The sequence below is a fragment of the Herpailurus yagouaroundi genome, unplaced genomic scaffold, assembly GCF_014898765.1.
Source record: "Herpailurus yagouaroundi ecotype Mexico unplaced genomic scaffold, PumYag 222, whole genome shotgun sequence".
In the NCBI taxonomy this organism is placed as follows: domain Eukaryota; kingdom Metazoa; phylum Chordata; class Mammalia; order Carnivora; family Felidae; genus Herpailurus; species Herpailurus yagouaroundi.
Window position 1 is genome coordinate 10,568,603 of NW_024412453.1, and position 20,325 is coordinate 10,588,927.

Sequence of the window (20,325 nt, forward strand, 5' to 3'; positions counted from 1 at the left end):
TCCACCACGCTTCCAGAAGCGGGGAGCAGGACTACGGGCCCATGTCCGGATCCACATGTGAGCTTAGCTGCTGACAAGGCAGTTGAGAGAGGACTAACTCTCCAAATGGCACTTTTGGGCCGTCTGGAGACTGAGCTGTGGAGTATTTCCTTCACTCTTCTCCCAACTTCTATGTAAGAGTCTGCATTTGCATGCAGATATTCAAAAAGCTGGCAAATCTCTTTCCCTGATCCCTAGCGGGGTTTTTGGTGATGAGAATAATCAAGGACACGGGAAATTGCCACCAAATGTATTAAAAAACCAACCAACCAACTAACAATACAATAGCACACACACAAAATTGGTTTCTTCAAGAAAAGAACCAACAGTTTTATTAAGAGGGTCGGGTTTTTTCTCCTTTAAAAATAGCCTTTTTCAATTTTTTATGGGAAAAAAATAACCTTTCGCCCATCGCCCACAACACTTTTTTTTTTTTTTTAAACTAGGAACTGTTTTCTGAATGTGATCTACAAATATATCCATTCAAGGGGGATGAAAAATGAGAACTTTCTCACCAGGGAAAAATTACCCCTCGGGGACCTATTTTCTCGCCCAGTGCTGGGCTGTGAAGGTTACTGCTGAACTCTTGCTTTTGCTGGCCTGCTGGTTTTGAGCTCGAAGGCCACAACTGGGGGCCTGGCCCTGAAAATGAAAGATTCGGAGAACATTCTGGTTTCCTGGCCAGGAGCCGGGGAGAAGCGTGGAGGCCTGAGCAGAAGTTCTGGACGTCCAGGTTTCCGTGAGAGACGCTGGGCCTCCCACGGCTCTGCCCTTAGCTGACACCAAGGCAGTGGGTCCCCGTGTCCCTGGCCAGCACCCTCAGAAGCTGATCCCCGGCTCCGGGGCAGGGGCTCAGCTGGCCCTTGTCAAGTGACAGTTTCCAGGCAATCTTTGGGGTTGTGTGCTCAGGCTGGGAGAGTTGTGGGGGAGGGGGTCGTGCAGCAGAGCATAGCAGGTCGAGGGCAGAGCTCAGAGAAAGCAGCTTTTAAATGCAAAAGAAGGCAAAAGGCCCCTGGCTGGCAAGCACCACGGCCAAGCAGGAGGTGCGTGTAGGAAACCCTGAAAGAAACTTTGGGAAGGTGGGAGAGGGAGCAGCCGTAGACCCCAGGGAGCAAGCAGCATCGGCAGCTACCTGGAGGACTGCGTGTAAGAAGCGGGGACAAGGGAGTCACCACCCATCAGTGCTCACGAAGGAGCTGCTTTGGCCTCTGGCTGAGGCTGGACTGAATCTACTGCTGAGCTTTGAGCAAAGCTGGGGGGGGGGGGGGGGGGGGGCCGGGGGGGGGAGGTAAGAAAGGAAAAGAAAAAAGAAACTAATTGAATTCCTGGTCGCTTTCTGCAAATTCTACTGCTTGCCCTTGGTGGCCAAATCCAGGGGGCCCTGTGATGACTGGGCTGGAGAACCCCCACCAGCTGGGCGGTCCCAGAGAAGGACAGTGTTTCCAGGCTGCCGGGGCTCTGGAGGGAGGGTCGGAGGGCGGGGGGTTTGGTCCTCAGCAGAGGCGAGGCCGGAAGGAGAAGGGAAGCCGGGGAAATGGCCGCTTGGAGGGGGGCTCACAGCCCTGGTCCCCGGAGGCCCGGCGAGGCCGCGGGCCGCGCAGGCTAACGGGCGAGACCTGCCTGAATTGCCTGCGAGAGCTGCCGTGAGCGCTGCCGTTCGAAGCACTAAACCCAGTGGCCGCCGTGACTGTCGGCCTCCGACAGGCTGAACACTCGCCGGCGTCCTTTCCTGCCACTCCTGACTAGAGGGAAACACAGCGACAGGTCACAGACAGCCTTTAACAACGGGACAGAGAAAGGGTGCACGGAGAGGGGCGCAGAGCAGCGGCGGACGCCAGGCGTGGACGAGCGCGCGAGAGGAGCGTGGCAGGGGCCCAGCGGGTGCCCACGACAGCTGGGGGTGGGGGGGGGCACGGTGCCCGAACGGGCGAAGCCCCCAACTCCGCCCCACCAGGACGAGGTGCTGTCGGGACGGCCGGGGACCCGACCGTTTGCCCGCACGTGGGGCTCAGTCGAGGATAAAGACGGTGAAGGTTCAGTCCCACTGGAAAGGAAAGGCTTGGGGTCATCAGTGACACGGGGCGTCGGGGAGGAAACCTCCAGGGACAGAAGAACAGAACGGCCTGTCAGCACCCCGTGCGAACCAGCAGTTGGGAAGAAAGCCCTGCGTCCCCAGGACAGTGTGAAGAAGGGCGTGTGGTTGGGGGACGGGAGCCGAGCCGGCTAATGAAACAAGCAGATTTCTGGGCCCAACTTATGAGGCCAGTGGTCCCTGCCGTCACCACACTAAAGCCAGCGGTGCAGCTCCTCACGCTCTGGGGAAGAGCCCTGGACGGGCGAGGCGCTCCCGGACCCTCCCCGGCCGCGGGGCTCCACTCTCCAGAAGACACGCAGCTGGTCTGAACCTTTAGAAACCTGAGACGGAGCCTCAGCAGGAGGGCCTGAGACCAAGGTGCCGAGAGAGGCCGGGGGCGGGTTGCAATCGGCTGCAAGAAAAATGTTAGGAGCATCTCCTCGGGAAGGAAGGAGCCATATCTGTGACTCGCACTTGGGATTAGAGCAGAGCTGAAAATTAATGCCGCTATGTGACTATACCTAATGCCACTGCGCTATGGGCTTAACAACGGTTAACATGGTTAACACTTTCTGGTATGTACATTCACCGTAGTAAGAAGAGACATCGTGGAGAAGATTGGGGAGAAAAGATCACACGCGTGGCTCAGGCGATCTGTCCTTAAAGTCCTGCCTGACTGGTAACCGGGCTTGGTGACACACAGGTCTTGGGCTGTGTGGCCCCCACTGGGCCCAGATGGGACCTGGTGAAGGCCATGTGTTCAGACAGCCCAGGGAGCAGGGGAGGATCAGGAGGCCAGGGCCCCGCCCCTGCCAGGTGGCGACAATCGGTCTCCAGGGGCCCACCCCTTCCTTCTTCCTATAAAACCCCAGAGAAAAGTCAAAGTGCGCCATAACTCCAGGGGCCTGGCCGACGGACGACGGAAAGAACAGGCTGGCCTTTACCCTGACTTCGTTTTGTAAGAGACGGTCTTTCCTCCTCAAAGCCGCTCACCCAGGACGTGTGTGCAACACAACCGAGCTGGCCACAGAGCTCTTGTCGGAGGAGTGTTCTTACCGGAGCCCCACACAGAGCGGAGGTGTGCCAGCGTGTGTGTGAGCGACTGTGCCCGGGAGTGTGTGAGTGTGCATTCACCTGTGTGTGTGCGTGCGTGCGAGGGACCGCTGTGACCCGGGAGGTATTTCTGAAGTATTCCTACTCGCCCTTCATCTGGTTCCAAATGGGGTCTATGTCCTCTTTCTTGCTGTATGTTCTCTGCAATTTCAGCTTCTCAAATGAAGTGTTTAAGAAAAGAAGCCCTGCTAATTCCATCCCTGTAATTTTCTCACTGGGGAACAAGCTGAGGCCTATCAAGCCGGCTGCACTGGACGAGCGGGTGATGAGACGCCAGGTTCTGGATGCTTCCGAGGCCCAGGGCACCACCTCTCCTCAGGAAGGCTCAGGGGTCCGCCTGCACGTCAACTCACACATCAGGCGTTAGAACTGGAAAATAATTCTCTGGGCACGGCCTTAACAGGGAAAAGACAACGAAAACTAAATACCCTTGCTGCCATTTCCTTCCGGTTGGTTTCTCTGGTTACTGGGAAACACACTTGTGACCTTTTCTTCCACCGGGGGTGTCTCTTGGCCCTGACGAGAGCCCCAGCCCCTTCGAAAAAGCCACTCACAAGCATCCACACTCTATTTCTGGCATGTGAGGGAGACTCAGAAGCAGGTGCTCCCAGCACAGAGGGCAAACCAGGGTCCAGCTGGGTCCCTTCTCCCTGCGGCGAGGGGCCCTCGGCCAGCACTCGGCCACAGGCCTCAGCCCTCGCGGGCACATGGGCTGTCCCTCAAAAAGAGGCTATATCTGGAAAAACAGAATTTATAGTTAGACCCCAGGGAGAGAAGAAAAGCAATCCTCTTGTCTCGTGCCAGATGCTGGGCTTAGCCGGGGTGGGCCTGTGTGAGTCCCAAAGGCCACCTCCTCACAGACCCCGCCCCATGAACCCCTCAGCCTCCGGCTTCCTTTTCCAATGCCATTTCCAATGGTCATCTGACAGAACTCTGCCTCCCCCGCACATCCTACCCTCTATCCCCAGGGCCTGCGCACAGCAGGGACTCCACAAAAGCCTGCCCGGTGAGAAAACGTTAATCGTTAATTGGGGGATGGGGTCTCTAGGCTGGCACAGAGAAGTCCCAAGACAGACTGGGCCTGAGGGCCACTCCTGGGGGCACCCTAGTGAGATCAGCTCTGACATCCACAGCAGCCGAGTCAGTCAGACTCAAGACCCCCTGGGAAGCTGAGAGAATCTGTGTTTGGGACAAACAAGGACCTCTTGCAAACCCAGGCAGAAAATTTCAGGTCCCCCGGGCCGGACAGAGGGTGGAGGGAGAAAACAACCCAGTATCAAAAGGGTTCCACGCCCTCATCTGGGGATGAACCCATGTGGGCTGGCAGAGCAGATGTGGCCATCTGCAGTCCATTGCTGATTCGGGGGGACTGCCAGGCTTCCCCCCCGACAGGGGCCACCCAGCCCAGCCTTGCTGACTGCGGCTGCACAGCTGCCAGGGTCCTGTGGGCCGTGGCTTTTCCTTTGGGTTCTAGAGCAACCACGCACACTGGAAGGAGACAGGCATGTACTTCACGGGCCGCCCCCGACCGACATCCGAACCCAGGTCTCTGGAGCGCCACACGGAGGCACCGGAGACAGATTCAGGAGCTGCGCGGATATTCTGCTGGGCTCTCTCGGAAGGCGGGACATGGGTTCTGGAGTCGCCCAGGCTGGAGCTCACGTGTGGGATCCTCCACTTGCGGGCTGCACCGTGGGGCCGAGCCCTGGGATCTTTCTGAGCCCCCGGGGTTTTCAGCTGCACAGTGTGAGGGGCAGGGTGGCAGGTCTCAATAAGGGGGCATCTGTCAAGTGTTTACGAGCACAGTGCTTGGCCCGTGGGGGGTCAGGGGGCTCGCTGGGGAGGTACAGCCACCGGGGCCTATGGGCAGGTCCACACCGCGTACCAAGTACACACTGAAAAGGCCGTGTAGGGAGTTCCCAAGGCACAGCGACTGCTAAGACAGTGGGAAGGTCACCCCTGGCTTTCAGGGACATTCTTGGATCATTCTGGGTTTCAAAACCACAGAGACATGGAAAACTGGGCCTGTCTTGTCCCCTGATGGATGGCGTCTCTCGTATGCTTCCCCAACCGAACACCTGACCGTACGCAGTGTGGCTTCCAGAGCAGAGGCCACTGGCGTTAATTCCGGCTGTGAAGGGCCTAGCAGCTGCACCGGGAACTTCCTGGACTCACAGGCTCTGGAAATACAGGGGGAGGAATGCTTCTGATTCCACACTGTGTCCTCAAAAACCACTTGGAGGACAAGTGGCCCCTTGACTGGGCTGCAGCTGTTGTCTGCTGTCCGGGCCGGGTGGGCTGTCGGGGGAGGCCCTGGCCCATCCTGGTGCCCGGCCAGCCCTCCAGGGACGCTGCCTGGGTCCGACTGTGGCCGGGGCCCCGTGGGCGGGGAGTCTGGTGCAGAGGCAGCACAGGGCCGGCCTCTGCCGGTCAGGAGCCCGAACGCTGAGGCCCCGCTCCGGGCCGACATCAAACCAGGAAACTGGCCGAAAAGCACCCGTCCCGACCAAACCTGCCTCCCTTCCACCCTCCGCTTCCTGTTCTGCACGGCCTGGTAAGATGCCAGGCAGACGCTGGAACCATCTGCGTAGGCCTGCCCTTATGAGGAACACGGAACCCTTATGTGCTGCTCTCTGCCTGGACCCAGGAGGCTGAAGCCTGGCCGGGAAGTCTGTCATGGAGAAACTAACCGACTCCTGGAGCTGGGGCCCTGTGGCGGGGAGGAGCTCGCGGGTTCTGATGCTGTTTCTAGGCATCGAGAGCTGGGTCCTCAGTTAAGAGCGAAGTACAAGACGCCTGACAGGCGGGCCCTTCGTCGGGGGGTGAGTTATTTCAGCGTCTGCAGACATATAGGCAGGCTGGGCCGCAGGCTTTTACTGTCAGGCAAGCATAAAAAATGGGGACTCGCGCACTTGCCTCGGCAGGCCTGCGGGGACGCCCCGAACGGGGGCAGACACCCAGGAGAGCCTGACCGTCACGTATCGACTGGAACTGCCTCGCTACCTGACAGCCAGGCTGACAGCCGCTGCGTTTGTCAGATGAGAAGACCTGTCATTGGCACCGTGCAGGGGGTGGTGGGGGTGGGGACGGAGGGGCTGAGGGAGGCCAAGAGAGAAGAAACTCGCATTCTGGGGACCCTGAACCTCGGGGGGAAGGCACAGAGCGGAGCCCCAGGGGGCCACGCTCAGGTGAATGCCTAAACAGAGGCCCGACTTTGATGATTTGGGTCTTTGCCGGTTTTAGTTTTAGACTAAGAAGCACACGGCTCGTTTGTTTAGCTGTTGTCTGTGCTTCCCGAGAATGAAAGCAAGGGATACGTAGCTCCGCCAGGAAGAGACCTCATGTGTGTCTGGATGCACACAACACGGACATGGCAACGTGCACATGCAGGCAGCACGTGGGCGCACACACAAGCACACGAACACACAGCCCTGGTCCCCAGAGCCGGTTCGAGACCAGGCTTCGGAGGGAGGGGGAGGGCCGTTCTGGGCTTCTGGAGAGAGCTCCGTCTGGACGTCCCGCTACGGGCCTGGGAATGGCAGCCACGCATGCAGCCAAGCTCGGATCAGGCTCAGAAGGAGCTCAGACAAGGCGGCTGCCTCCCTAGAGCTGGGGCGGTGGCGGGGCGGGGCGGGGGGGGAGGCGTGGAGCAGGTGCCGAGTGGAAGGGGGTCTAAGTGAGGTGGCTTGAGGGTGACCCCGCTGCCTGGGCCTCGTGAATGTCAATAGTAGATGGACGTAATGGATGCTCGAGGGAGGAGGGGGGCTGCAGGCAGGACGCTGAGATGCCCTGGGCCACAGGCGCGGAGATCGGGCTGGGTCAACCCTTTGCTGGGGGATGGAGAGGCTGAAGATTCCGGAGAAGAGTGGGCACCGAAGGAGATCTTGGGCTCTGGTGCTGAGGGGACGACATCCAGGGGCCCTTAATTTCCTGGTACCACAGGGGCAGGTGGCTTCTATCAAGCCCCATCCATCCACAACCTAACTAGAGTTTGGTCAGGCGCCCCTGAAACGTGATAGGCGAGGAATGTGGACGGGACCCTGAAGGAACAGCGAAGCATGAGGAGGGTCCCCAAATGAGGGTACAGACCAGAGTCACTGGGGGCTGCCCAAATCAGAGACGCCCGGGGCCCTCCAGACCCACAGAGTTGTGCTGCTGGGGTGGGAAGCCTCACGCACCGTCAAGGCCACCACCAGCAACCGCCCCCCCCGCCCTCCGCGCCCTGCTCCTCTGGCTGAGTGGTGGGGCCACGATGTTCAGGAAAAAAGCCTGGTGCCCTCCTCCTGGGATCTCACACAGCACGGTGAGGCGCTCGCGTGACCCACTCACACGTCTCACCGCGGACGCCCCGTTCGCGGGGTCTGCCCGTGCTATGTCTGCACCTGTACGAGGTCCAGGAAGGCGAGATGTGCCTCCAGCACATGCTGACGGACTCTCGAGAGGTGGGCCCTGGGCACAGACGACTGGACTGCACCATTTACAGAAGAGACTGGTACGGTATGAAGGCAAGAAAAAATTAGCAGGGACGCAATTCTTCCGCCAGTTGGAAACGATCTCGTTGGGGAGACCCCTCCTCGTGGGGGTGACAACGGGGCGCATTCAGACTTGGCCGCTCGCCATCTGTCCCCTCCAGCTGTGCGGTCAGGGGAGGGGGGTCAGCGGGGGGTGGGGGTGGGGGGCGCCAGCCTGCACAAGGAGTGACTCCTTCCCTGCCGGGAGCTAAACCAGTCGGCCTGTGGGCCACGCCCCATCAGAACGAACCCAGAACCCGGAGCGGCAGTGTCCCCAGACACGGAGGCGAGGAGGAGCTGGGGGTCAGCAGTCTTGACACTGAGGGATCACAGAGTTCCCCGAGGCACCGCCCCTCCCCCGCCCCACGTCACGCGGGCAGTACCTGCCGGGCTCTGGATGGCGGAAGGGGTGGACGACAAGCTGGCGCCTCCAGAGTCACAGTGGCTGGTGCTCCCGCTGCCGCTGGGGCTCCCGCTGGCAGACGGCGGTGGCGAGGACAGGGACGGCGAGCTGTGCTGGTTTATGCACTGGGCCACGGCAAAGCCTGCAAGACAGGCGGGGAGGTGACTAAGCAGGAAGAAACACGCTGGCCCGGCAGGAGGGGCGCCGTGCTCCCCAACTGCGTGTGAGACCCCCTGGGGCAAGCCCGCACCTCAAAGGTGGGGCCGGGAGCCTTAAGGCAAAAGCAACCCAACCCGGCGCCCTGAAAGTCTGGGTCCGCTCCCCAGAGTGAGCTGACCTCTCTGGTCACACCTGGACACGCTTCAGAGCTGTTTCAAGGAGGAGGGTGCAGCCGGCCATAGAGCTGAGGGCCGCGAGCCATAAATCTGAGTGCTTGACGCTGGCTCAGCAACGGGCTGGCTGTGCCCTTGACGGGGACGCGCAGCCTTGGGGCTTCAGAGGCATCGTGGTGAAGCCCACGTAGGGATGTGAGACACCCTCACGGCAAAGTCTTGGGGCCCTTGCGAACGCCCCTGAGTTCTGTCCAAGGCAGGCCACTGGGCGGGAGGGGGAGGAGCCCCCCGGACTCTCCCTGTCCCAGATTTTGCCCCGCTCTGGAGGCTCTGGTGAAAGGCGCCCGTACGTGGGGCTCCACCCTGCCCTTGGAGCGGCTCTGGGTTGAGAGATGGGGACCGCACGTTTGTGAGGCCCGCGAGCGCCACACTTCGGAGACACTCAGAGCTCTACTCACCTCGCGGACGCGGAAGCACACGCGGCCAGCACCACCCCCCGACTGTGGGCTGGGGGTATCACGACCAGGTTCTCGTCACCGCACTGCAGTGGGGGTATAGCGGGGCACGGGGCACGCGGGGAGAGCAGAGTGTTCTTTATGGCGAGAGGACCCCCTTTTCCAGGGATGTGTGCTTTCTGTCTGCAGACCGTGGCTTCTGCCATTTTCACAGCCTGCTTTTCTCAAGGCCCGTAGCTTCTGATTTTACTCACTAAACGCACGAAGTTCCCATGGAACAAAGGCCTTGCTGACGAGCCCAGGGGACTACATGGACCATGGTGGCTCCTGCTTCAGCCCCCACGAGCTGGGCAGGACCCTGGTCAAGCTGCTTCTGCCCCGTAATTCAGAAGCGGCACCAAATCGGAATGCGAATTGGGGGGCAAGTCCCCCTAGGTGAGAGGGGGGACCCCAACCTCCTGGCCAACCACGTCAAAACTCTCCACTCCGTAAGCATGCCCGCCCCAGCCAGCCCCAAATCTCATTCGCGCCACCTGCACTGGCTGAACTTCATAGTGCCTGGCTCCTGCTGACACTTCTTCCAGAAGGTTCTCTAGGCCCTGACCTCACCTTTCTCAGAACTCAAGAAGGCGGCAGGGGGGTCAAGCAGCAGTCAGCAAACTACAGCCCACTGTTTTGTAAATAAAGTTCACCTGGAGCACAGCCACGGTTCCTTGCTTGCATACTTAGTCTGTGGTGGCTTTCGAGCTACACTGGCCACACGGAGTAGGGGCCACATGACCTGCAAAGCCTGAAATATTTTACTCTCTGGCCCTTGACCGAAGCAGCACATGGAGCCTGGACTCTGGTGCCAGGAAAGCTTGGGTTCTACCCCCGATCCGATCTGCTCACTTACCAGCCCGCGGGGCGAGTAACTGTACCGTCCTGAGCCCCTTCCCTTCACCCACCGGTGGGCAAACATGGGCCTGGCTGGGGTGGGGTGGGGGTGGGGGTGGGGGGTGGGAACCTGCTGCTTCGTCCCCACTCAGGACTAGGGGGACCCGGTACCCGGCCCCTGCGGAGGAGCTATTTGGTATTAATGTTTGTGTGAAGTTATTTTTGCCTGAGGATTGGCTCCTTAAAAACTGGGTCTTTATTATCTTATTTTGATGTGACTTTTTAGTGATTTTTATTTGAGTACAGTTGACACCCAATGTTCCATTAGTTTCAGGTGTACAACTTAGCAACGAGTCAAGGTTCTACATTATGCTGTGCTCAGCACAAGTGAGGCTACCTTCTGCCCTGTTATATCGTCACTATTATAACACTCTTTATTCTTTACGCTCTGCTTTTTGTTCCCGTGACTTAACTCGTTCCCTAACTGGAGGCCCGTACCTCCCGCTCCCCCGCACCCACTCTACTCAACCCCTACTCCCCTCCCCTCGGGCCGGCAGGGTCTGTATTTCTACCCCGGGCCAGGCCCTCCGGGTTGTGCGATGTAAGGGCAGGTGGATGTGAGGCCTTGTGGGAGCGGGGTGGGTATTCGCCAGCTTCTCTTTCGTGGCGGGCACGAGGGCACGACTCCCCACCCCCGGCCTACTGCGCAGGTTTGCTTGCAGGGAGCGAGCGCAGGCCGGACGCGCTGGAGTTCCCAGCGAGATGCCGTTACGCGATACACGGTGTCTGTGGCGGAGGGGGAGGCTCCGATGAACTCCGGCAGGCGTCGAGGCGAATCCAGACGCCAGGCAGGAAGATTCCCAGGGGGCAATCAGCCGCAGCCCCACAGCACGGGCTTTATAGCCGCTTACTTCTTAATCACTTCAAGCGGTAAACCCCCAAGTTTACAAGCTGTTAACTTGACTCGAAAATGAATCACGCCTTAACAAATCAAAACGTCAAGATGGCTTTTCCCGAGCTGCGCATTTATCGGCGCGACGAACACCGGGGCCGCCAAGAGTGGTAACAGGGTCGGGACTCAGCCTTTTAGGCTTCCGACGACGCCCTGGCCGGAATGAACTGACAGCGTGGCCGTCACTAAGGTGGTCACCTACCTCTTCTCTGAAGACAATGTCTTCTCTCTCGTGCTCTTTAAAGCCCTGGCTTATGCCCTGGGGCATGTGGGGCAGCAGACAAGGTGCTGAAATTCAGCCAGGAGACTAAAGTTCCTTCATGTGGGGAAGGGGTCAGGGTCAGGCCAGAGATCGACCGTAAATACTGCGGACCTTTCGTACGTGCCGAGAATTAAACAGAAAAAAAAAAAAAAAAATCACCAACTTCTGATCCCACCTGTCGGCAGGGTCTAGCTGAGCGGAGGCGACTGAATACATCCCTCCCTTGCTTGCTGCTGTGCAAAGGGCCCTCCCTCCTCCGCCCTGCTGTGTACTCCTCTCTCCCCGCCCCCTGGCACTGGGGACCCAGAGAGGCTCAGGGACGTTTTTTCTTTTTGCCAGGTGCCCAGATTCTCCCTGTCATTTGAAGGGGCTCCTTCCCAGATGGAAGTGGCAGCCACTTTGAGAGCCAGTTTGCCCGGTCAGAGGGTCAGGAAGGCCCTGGAAAGAACTCTGGGGCCCTGCCGCTGCTTCTTGCTCCATCTCTGCAAGGCGGTTCTTGGTGAATCAACGTCGGCGGAGGTGCCCAGGGGCTTTCTGGGCACGAGTCAAACGCACATGGATGCCAAGTACTTGCAGACGCAGACGTGCCAGACCTGGGACAAGGGCACAGGCAGAGAGGCCTCTCTGAGATCGCCTCCAGCAGATAAAATTCCTGGCTCTCCCTGAGGATGTCTCAAGAACAGCCTGCGAAACGCGTATCAAAGGCCATATGATTTTCACGCCATCTGATGGATTCCACGTCGAGAACTTTAGGCTGTGGAAAGCACGTGGGTGGACCCACAGAGGGAACGATACGGATGTTGGAAGCACTGATGTGTGTACAAAATGCCCAACAACAGGGAAAGGTCAAATGAACTCGAATACGTCTACGCGATGAAACCCTCTGCTGCAGTAAAAAATGCTGATTTGAGGGGCACCCGGGGGGGCTCAGTCAGATAAGCGTCTGACTTCGGCTCAGGTCACGATCTCGCTGTTTGTGGGTTGGAGCCCCGCATCGGGCTCTGTGCTGACAGCTCGGAGCCTGGAGCCTGTCTCCCTCTCTCTCTGCCTCTACCCCACTCATGCTCTGTCTCTCTCTCTCTCTCTCTCTCTCTCTCTCTCTCTCTCTCTCCAAATAAATAAATAAACATTAAAAACAATTTTCTAAAAAACGCTGGTTGGAGAGAAGATGAAGGCTGGAGGAAAACGCTGGACACAGTAAACGAGCAAAGATTAGAAAAAGCATGTCCCACATGTTTCTGTTATTGTAAAAAAAAAAAAAAAAAATCAGGCTCTGTCTCCCTCCTTGCAGAGATTGCAGGGATCAAAGCTAAAGTCATGGGTTTTATTACGAGAGTTCTCGTTTTCATTTTTGTGTTTGTCTGATTTTTTTTTTCAAGATTCTGACTATGATTATTATTTTATACCAGAAAAAGAAGGGAGGGTGAAGGTGGGGACAGGACCTGGGCAGGCTCAAGCTCCCGGGGCCCTAACGCACCCCTGGGATCTGTCCTGGCCTCCAAAGCTCTCTCCCCCCGACTAACTGCCTCCGCGAAGCCGGGGCGAGGCGCGGTGCTCCCAGAGCAGGCAGCGTTCTAATGGCGAGACGCGTCCCCTGCTTTCCAGGAGCGCGGGTGTCACAGGGGCAGGCCCGGGTCTTCCTCCCGCCCTCTGGCCCCCTTCTGCCAGTTATTCTGGGAAAATGAACTCATGAGTAACTCTCTGGCTTTGTCAAGCACACAAATACCACAAAAAGGTCAGCCTTCTATTTTAGGCCCACTGATAGAAGGAGCACTGGGCTGGGAGTCAGAACTGCAAGTCTGGTCCAAGCTCTGCCCAAATGGCTTCGCGACCTCTCCTCTGCGGGTCTCCACATCTTTATGTGAAAAACAAGACACTAAGTGAGAATCTCTTGGCTTAAATGGTCAATACTTTTTACCTACAAACACACATATGATTTAAGCACTGTGACCTTTTTGGGAGCAGGCAAAGGAGAAGACGCTGAAAACTATACGTTGAATACACTTTGTACATACCCCGCTCTCTAGAAAGGGCAGCCACTAAAGCTTTCCCTGGGGAGAAGCAGGTTGCTAAGTGAGTCAGGGTCCAGAGATGGCCGACAGCAGCCCAGGGGCTCACAGATGCGTCTTGTTTCTCTCACACCAGGCTTACGGTCTTCTTGTTTTACATTGGGAGATTTTTACATACAAATCTGGACTTCTGGGTTTTTCAAAGACAGAAAGATCCGGGGACGCCTGGGGGGCTCGGCTGGGCGTCCGACTTTGGTTCAGGTCATGATCTCATGGTTTGTGGGTTCGAGCCCCACATCGGGCTCTGTGCTGTGGGTGCAGGGCCCGCTTTGGATCCTCTGTCTCCCTCTCTCTCTCCCCCTCAAAAAAAACTTAAGAAATAAATAAAAATTAAAACAAATAGGAAGATCTGGCAGTATGGGGCCCCCGTCCCATGTGGCAGCAACGGGGGGGGGGGGGAGCCCCCCCCCCCCCCCCCCCCCACCGCCCGCAACCTGACTTGCTTTGTGCTCCCAGGTGTTCTGGTTGTTACGCTCTACTTATGCCCAGATTCTTGGTCAAAGAACTTCCCCGGGACTCAGGGAAGTTCCAGACCCCACAGACCTTTTGGGTCAGCTCCTTCCCCAAACCCTCCCCGCTATGGGATCACTGGCAGGGCATTTGACACGGTGCTGCCTGCCTCCAGCAGCCCGCGTGGGTCCTCAGACCGAGCGACAAGGACCACTCACTCTCTGCCTCAGCTAGGATCTTCCCTTGGTTTAGAAGTCACCTGTGCCTCTTTTCTGTCTTCATAAATCCTTTCCCCATTCTTTAAAGGTCAGGGACAGCCTGGGCAAGGGTTTCTGCCGCAAGCACGGTTAACTATTCTCTCGTCTGGCTCCCGCAGCCCGCCTCATCTGTTCTACAGGAGCGGCCCTCCCGAGTAGGGCCTAAGACCCTTCCTTGCATAGATGCCTAGGTGGTTTGTACAACGTTCCTCACTTAACGGGTAACACCTGGGATCCTCTGGGGTCCAGAGGGATTTGGACAGTATTTCTGAGACTATGAGTTGTCTCCAAACACCCAATTTCCCCTTCATTAGTTACAGGACCTGGCAGCTGGGCCTGGCCATGGGGCTAAGTTGTGGACAATGAGATAGAAATGAAAGTGGCACGTCGGATTTTCAGGAAGCCTCCTCCACTGTGCTTCCTGAAACATGGATGTGATAGCTGGAACTCCAGCAGCTGTCTTGGACCACGAGGATGAATCACATATTACAGATGACAGCACGGAGCCGGTAGAGGTTTGGGTCGGTCCCTCACGCTTTGTGCCGTACTTGACGATCTCCACTTCCTCTACTTGAGAGGGAGATAAACATCTCGTCGGGGTCTTTCTTTACTGTGTAGTCAAACCTAATCTTAACTGACAGTTGCAAAAAAGCTTTGTTAGTGCAGGGATGTAAGCCGAGCTTTGCAGGGGCAGGGACTAGCTGGTCTCCAGAGCTGGTGGAGGGAAAGCCGGTCTGCGCTTTCTGGGGGATTCTGGGAGCAACGGAGTGAGCAGAGAGAAGGAAAGGGGGTAACTGAGATGGGAGAGGTGAACTTCCTCACAACCACCTCCACCAATCTTTGGGAAACGTTCCTTCAACTCTTTCCTTGTGAGGTACAAGTGGACTTTTTAGGTGGTAACCAGGGAACGGACCGAGTTTCCATCTGGGTTCACACCAGGCCAGGCAGAGATCCCGCCAGAGGGCCCAAATCTGAGAGACCAGAGGGTGGGAAGGCTTGCACGTATGCAGCCGGAGAACTGGGGGGTGGGAACCAAAGGTTGCCTAAATCTCTGAGGGGCAGGGAGGTCCCAGCTGACCTCTGTCATCTGCCAAGTGCTTGTGCAGTGTTGCAATGCAATTCCTCGGGGGACATCGCTCATGTGCCACCACTTCTGGGTAAAACCTAGACGATGAGAGAACTACGGCGGCAACCGGGGGATTCCACAGGGACCCCGCGGACAGCTGAAGGGGAAGGAAGCCGGCTGGCCCGCCTACAGCTCACCCAGGAGGGATTGGGCACCCCGCTAAATGGCACGCGCCTCGCCCCACTGCCTCAACCCCTACAGATGTTCTTACGTACTACCTGCTTCCAGGAAGGAATTGAGGTGGCTTAGATATTACGTTATTTTTTTTTAAGTTGACTTACTTATTTTGAGAGAGAGAGAGAGAGAGAGAGAGAGAGAGAGAGAGAGAGGGGTGGGGTGGCGTGGGGCACAGAGAGGGAGAGACAGAATCCCAAGCAGGCTCTGTGTTGACCGCAGAGAGCCCGACGCAAGGCTCGAATGCACAAACCGCGAGATCATGACCTGAGCTGAAGTCGGACGCTTAACCGGCTGAGCCACCCAGGCACCTCGGTGGCTTAGATTTCAAAACCCAAACCCGAATGCCATAGATACTGAATGCTGAAAGCCACTGAAACACAAACTGAATGACGAGAGTACCACTGAAAGGCAGGTGGAAACTGAAAAAGTGCCCCAGAACAGCTGCCGGCTATGGGAAGCTGACGTCACCCGTTTGGCTCGGTGCTTCCTGGGAGCCAAGACCTCAAGGAAAAGCTTCCCCAGTGACCTCACTCTTGTGACACACAGGTTCGCATGCAAGGTTCCTGTCTCTACCCACTCCTGGAAGACGCCGCTGTCTGCCTGGAGATGGGGCCCCATTCTGGAAATGCAATGGCACCTCACGGCGCTTTTCAAACGTTTCTCCCTCACTGCACACGAGCTAAAAGCAGAACCGGCCGGCTGCAGGGTGCCTTGCCAGGGGTGGGCTTCTGCTGGCAATCCGGACACCGGTGCAGGTCCTACCTTTGAACCTCAGAGACACAGCAGGCGGGTCCCTCAGAGCCTGAAGGCTATGGGCCGCAAGCCCGGGCATGGCAGGGCCAGGCCAGTAATGTCGGTGAACGAGGAGGGGCCGTCTCGAAGGGTGAACGGCCCTCCCCACCCGCCACCTGTCTTCCCTTCTTTGGTTATGATGTGGGCTCGGAGGAGCAGTTCCCTTCTGTCAGGAAAAGAAACCCATCACGTGGACACTCGGCCGCTGCGTTGGGGGGGGGGGGTGAGGGCAGAAGGGACTGGTCAAGCACCCGGAGCAAGCGGGAAAGTGAAGCTCCCCAGCCCCTCCTGACCGCCGCTGCCTGAGAGCACTGGCCTTTGCCTGGCCGCGGTTTCCTGTTCTGCCGGGGAAGCTGGATAGGAGGATTTTACGTAAAACCTCCTGATTTTCAGTAGCAGTGACAACTTAATTCAAGTTCCATGTTTTAAACAAGCAGCAGGCCACCCCAGCCGAGGGAACCAAGGGCGCCCCCCACCTGTGTGGGCCGTGAGCGCGTGTGGCTGAGCACCCGCCATAAGGCTTCTGCGTCCGGACTATGTGACTCGGGGGCACTTTGGTCTCGTGAAGCTGTGCCTCACAGAAGCCCAGGCTTTTTCAGGAAAGAGCTCTAAGATTTCGAGGGGGAAAGCGGCCTGCCCTGGCAAAAGCCAAGATTTACTCATGCTCGTTCCACACTGAAAAGCAGAAAATGAAGCCTGCTGAGGGCCGATTCAGGAGAAGCAACCTGTGCATTTTCGGCGTTCTCCAATGTGAATGAGGCCCGTGGGGCCAGGTGCCCCCAGCTGGCCTTTTCATGACAGGTTTTCACGACACAGCGTTCGTGTTTTCTCACCGCCCCGGCGCTGCTGGGAAACGGTCACAAATCGGCATGCCTTGTGACCTCCTCGCGCATGGAACCGAAGACGGCAAGCATGGCTGCCGCAGAGTTTCTTCCCTGGATGGTTCCTTCCATCCAGGATGGTTCCTGGATGGTTTCCTCCCTGGATGGTTCTGTCCTTTCCCCTCCCAGTGCAGTCTGCCAGGTGCCCGGGTGGGAGGAGGGCTAGGGAGAACTGAGTTTGGAGTCTCAGCCTGCCGGGGGCCCTGGGCAGACCCCAGAGTCTACAGGGTAGGGCCGACAGACCACACGGAGCTTTCTCGTCCACGCTGTGGACTCAGGAGGCTGGCTCTGAAGCCCGCCCCCAGAAGGAGGAGAGTGATGCCCAAGGGTGGTGGGGGCTGGGGGCCATGGAATTGGGGGCCACACCAGAAAAGCCAAATTACCCACAAGTCTTCCAAGAGCGTGTGCATGGGGGACTGAGGAGGCAGGGTTCAGATTCAAGCCTAAGAGCAGCACACCCACAACGGGTCAGGCCAGGACTAGGTGCCCACACATGACTCTTCCAAAGAATTCACACAAAATGAAAGCATCTGCCAACACGGGTGCAGGGTTCAGGACCCTGTGGGCCAGCAGGACCCTTGGGGCATCCCCCACAGCTCCGTGATGGTGAGGGTGGAAGACACGGGAATCTGCCCACAGACCCTTCCGGTTTCCCTTCATGACGAACCACATGTGATTTTCCGCTACATGGGTGTGTGCACAAAGCTCTGGGCTTTAGGGGTGATCTCCGGGCTTCCCCCCGACAGGCCCCTGGAAACTGTTTCTGATTTGCTTCATGTGCACCTCCTGTCTGGTCCAGGGGGCAAATCAGGAGCCTGGGAAATGGGGCATTTCTAACGCCTCCTTTGGGCCGAGCCTGAGCAATGTCACCACAGGTCACGTGACCCCTAGATCAGTGACCTGAAAACACCTGAAAACGCCACAAGACTTTTATTTCTGGTTGCATCGAAGCGGGTAACGTGTCCAGTGTACAAAAATAGCTGGGACTTGCAGAATCTTTTGGCCTATAGCTCTGTATCCATGGACAAATCCTCTTGGATTCTAAGGACTATACTTGAAAACCTGCAGAAAGGAAAAAACGGCCTTTCAGTATCTTGCTTTCTTTTTGTGCCGTCTCTGCCCCGGCCTTGGCCCTCAAAGTAGTTTTGCTCCCCGGTGAAGCCTGCCTGAGTGGGCCACTACCGACCAGGGAGGCAAAGCCTCGATGGCCCCCTGGCTGCCGGGGAGCCTCTGGGCCGTGTGAACACCAGCTCCTTGCTGTGCCGGCACCCTTTGCGCTGTCTTGAACACGGGACCCTCTCCGGCCCACAGAGTGACCGGTCAGCGGCATGTGGGGGCACGGGGGCACTAGGTCTCTTGAGAGGCTCTTATGGCGGCATCACCTCGCTCTGGAGTTTTAAAACCGAAGGCTGCAAGGACTTGGACTTCACTCCCGAGGCCCGGGCCCCTGCCGTGCCCAGCCCCCTGCCCTTTCCGGTGGTATTACCGTCTGTACATTAGCAAGCAGAGAGCTCCCCAACACTCTCTCAGCAAAGGCATTAGAAAGCTCAGCAGCGGCCATCTCGACTGCCTCTCTACTAAGACAGGAACCAGGGCTGAAACAGCAGGGAGAGGGAGGTGGGTCAGACAGTTGTCAGGGCAGAGGGGTCACCGACCCCTGACTCCTGCGGTCCCGGCTCCCGACGGGGCAGAACCTGGAGCCACTGGCCAGGGCGGGGGTGGGTCACCTTGCTGGCAAAGGACGCCCCGCCCCCCTCCCGCGGCCGCCCCCCCCCCACCCGCGGCTCTCGCCAGCCTTGGGAGCGCCTGGTTCCTTCTGCCGAATTGTTCGTCTCCCCAGCCGTGCTCTGTGCGCTCGTGCCACAGCAGGGTTAGGGCCACGCCGACGTGCATGCCCGCCTCGTGTGTTCTACAGAGTGGCGGTGTGCACAGGGGCCAGGGAATGCGTGTGGGTCTTCTGCAGAAGGCACGTGCCCTCGGCACAGACTTAATAAATACGCTCCTAAAGCAGAGCCCCACACCGCGGCCCCGATGGCGCGTGCACTTTGCGAGGACCCGGGCTCCACAGAGTCGGGTGGTTAACTTCTGCAGCCGGGCCACGTCACCAAAGCCCCTCCTACCGGGTGCTTTAATGGATCGGGGTTGGGCCCCACCAGCAGATGATGACGTCCCGTTCCACGTCACCTACAGAAAGAACTGGAGACACTCTCTCCAAGTACGCGAGTCCGACAGAATCAGTGTGTCCAGAGCCGTACAGAGATCGCGGTGGAAGGGGGCCCAGAACAAGCTTCAAAAGCCATAAGCCAGGTCCTCGAGTGGACAGGGACTTTATCGGCTTCTGTCGCGGCATACCCGCGGGACACAGGCAAGCGGGCAGCTGTACGCGCAGCTCTGTCGTCCGCGAGGGAGGAGCCTCGAGATCACACGCTTGGCTCTGGGCCCGCAGGTCCCACTCTGGGCACGGGGCACGGGGTGGAGAAAGCGCCCGGGGTCTGGCCACCCCACGCGGACGTGCGAGCACAGGGGAGCCGCTTCACGCTGCAGGCTGGTGTGCGCTCCCGTGTCAAGGGGGTGACAGCAGCACACCTGGCCGAATGCGTTGACACAGGTCACGTGTTCAGGTGGTGCTGGCCGTTCTGATTACTTAACGGACATGCGTCGCACCTAGACCTCAGGTCCAATGAGGCAAGAATCGAAGATTTTCATCTTTGTGTGTCTTTTCTTTTTTCCTTTTTACATAAAAAATTTTTTTTAACCTTTATTATTTTTTTTGAGAGAGAGAGAGACAGACGGAGGGTGAGCAGGGGAGGGGCAGAGATAGAGAGGGACACGGAACCTGAAGCAGGCTCCAGGCTCTGAGCTGTCAGCACAGAGCCTAACACGGGGCTCACGACCTGAGCTGAAGTCGGACGCTTTGAGCCACCCAGGTGCCCCTCCCGTGTCTGTGTGTCTTTCCTTACCCGCGGGGGGTATTTCTCTTGGCTCTCTAGAGAAAACGGCACGACACAAAGCAAGCCTCTTCCTCCTGTGCTCAGTTGTGACCGAAGATCTTAGGAGTCAATGAAGACAAAGTTCAAGAGATGTATATGCAAACCGTAGATAAGAGGATGGGATTCTTGTTATTTTCATCAGGAGCCTTAGAATCTCATCGGTCACGTTTGGGTTCAAGACATGCGTGACTGTGTTCCGTCTTTGCTTAGGTGGAGCTGAATCCAAGTGTCCTTTTGAAAGATGTGCGCTGGGCAACACTCACGGGAGGAAGGGGAGGCGACAGCCACCTGGGCCTCCAAAGGAGTGGCTTTCCCCGGGTCTCTGTTCCTCGGTCCCCATCACATCCCGTGTACGTCCGTGTGTGGGTCCGTGTGTTGGTGCACGCACACGCGTGCTCCCTCCCCAGCTTACAGTCATCTTTTCGTTTCTAAAAGGCAACTGCTTCCAAAAAACGCTTGGAAATGATCTTGGCACTTAAGGGGGCATGTGTCTTCTCAACAGAAAACTCCGGGCAAGGGGGCTTGCGAGGCCTTGGAGGGGACTTGCCCCGCTTTCTCTTTGTGCT

General features: G+C 57.8%; 1 protein-coding gene and 1 long non-coding RNA gene across 2 annotated transcripts in view; both read right to left on the minus strand.

The window, feature by feature from the left end:
• Window positions 1-20,325, minus strand: part of CLEC16A (C-type lectin domain containing 16A) — a 204,378-nt gene that overhangs the window by 5,327 nt on the left and 178,726 nt on the right. The window contains exon 25 of the mRNA XM_040459036.1: window positions 8,121-8,282. Coding sequence (XP_040314970.1) covers window positions 8,121-8,282 — 162 coding nt within the window. The remainder of the gene's footprint in view (window positions 1-8,120; window positions 8,283-20,325) is intronic.
• LOC121019521 (uncharacterized) lies at window positions 17,683-18,492 on the minus strand. The gene is made up of 2 exons (XR_005785635.1): window positions 18,256-18,492; window positions 17,683-17,831 (listed from the first exon to the last, which is right to left on the minus strand). It is a non-coding gene; the product is annotated as an uncharacterized LOC121019521 (long non-coding RNA).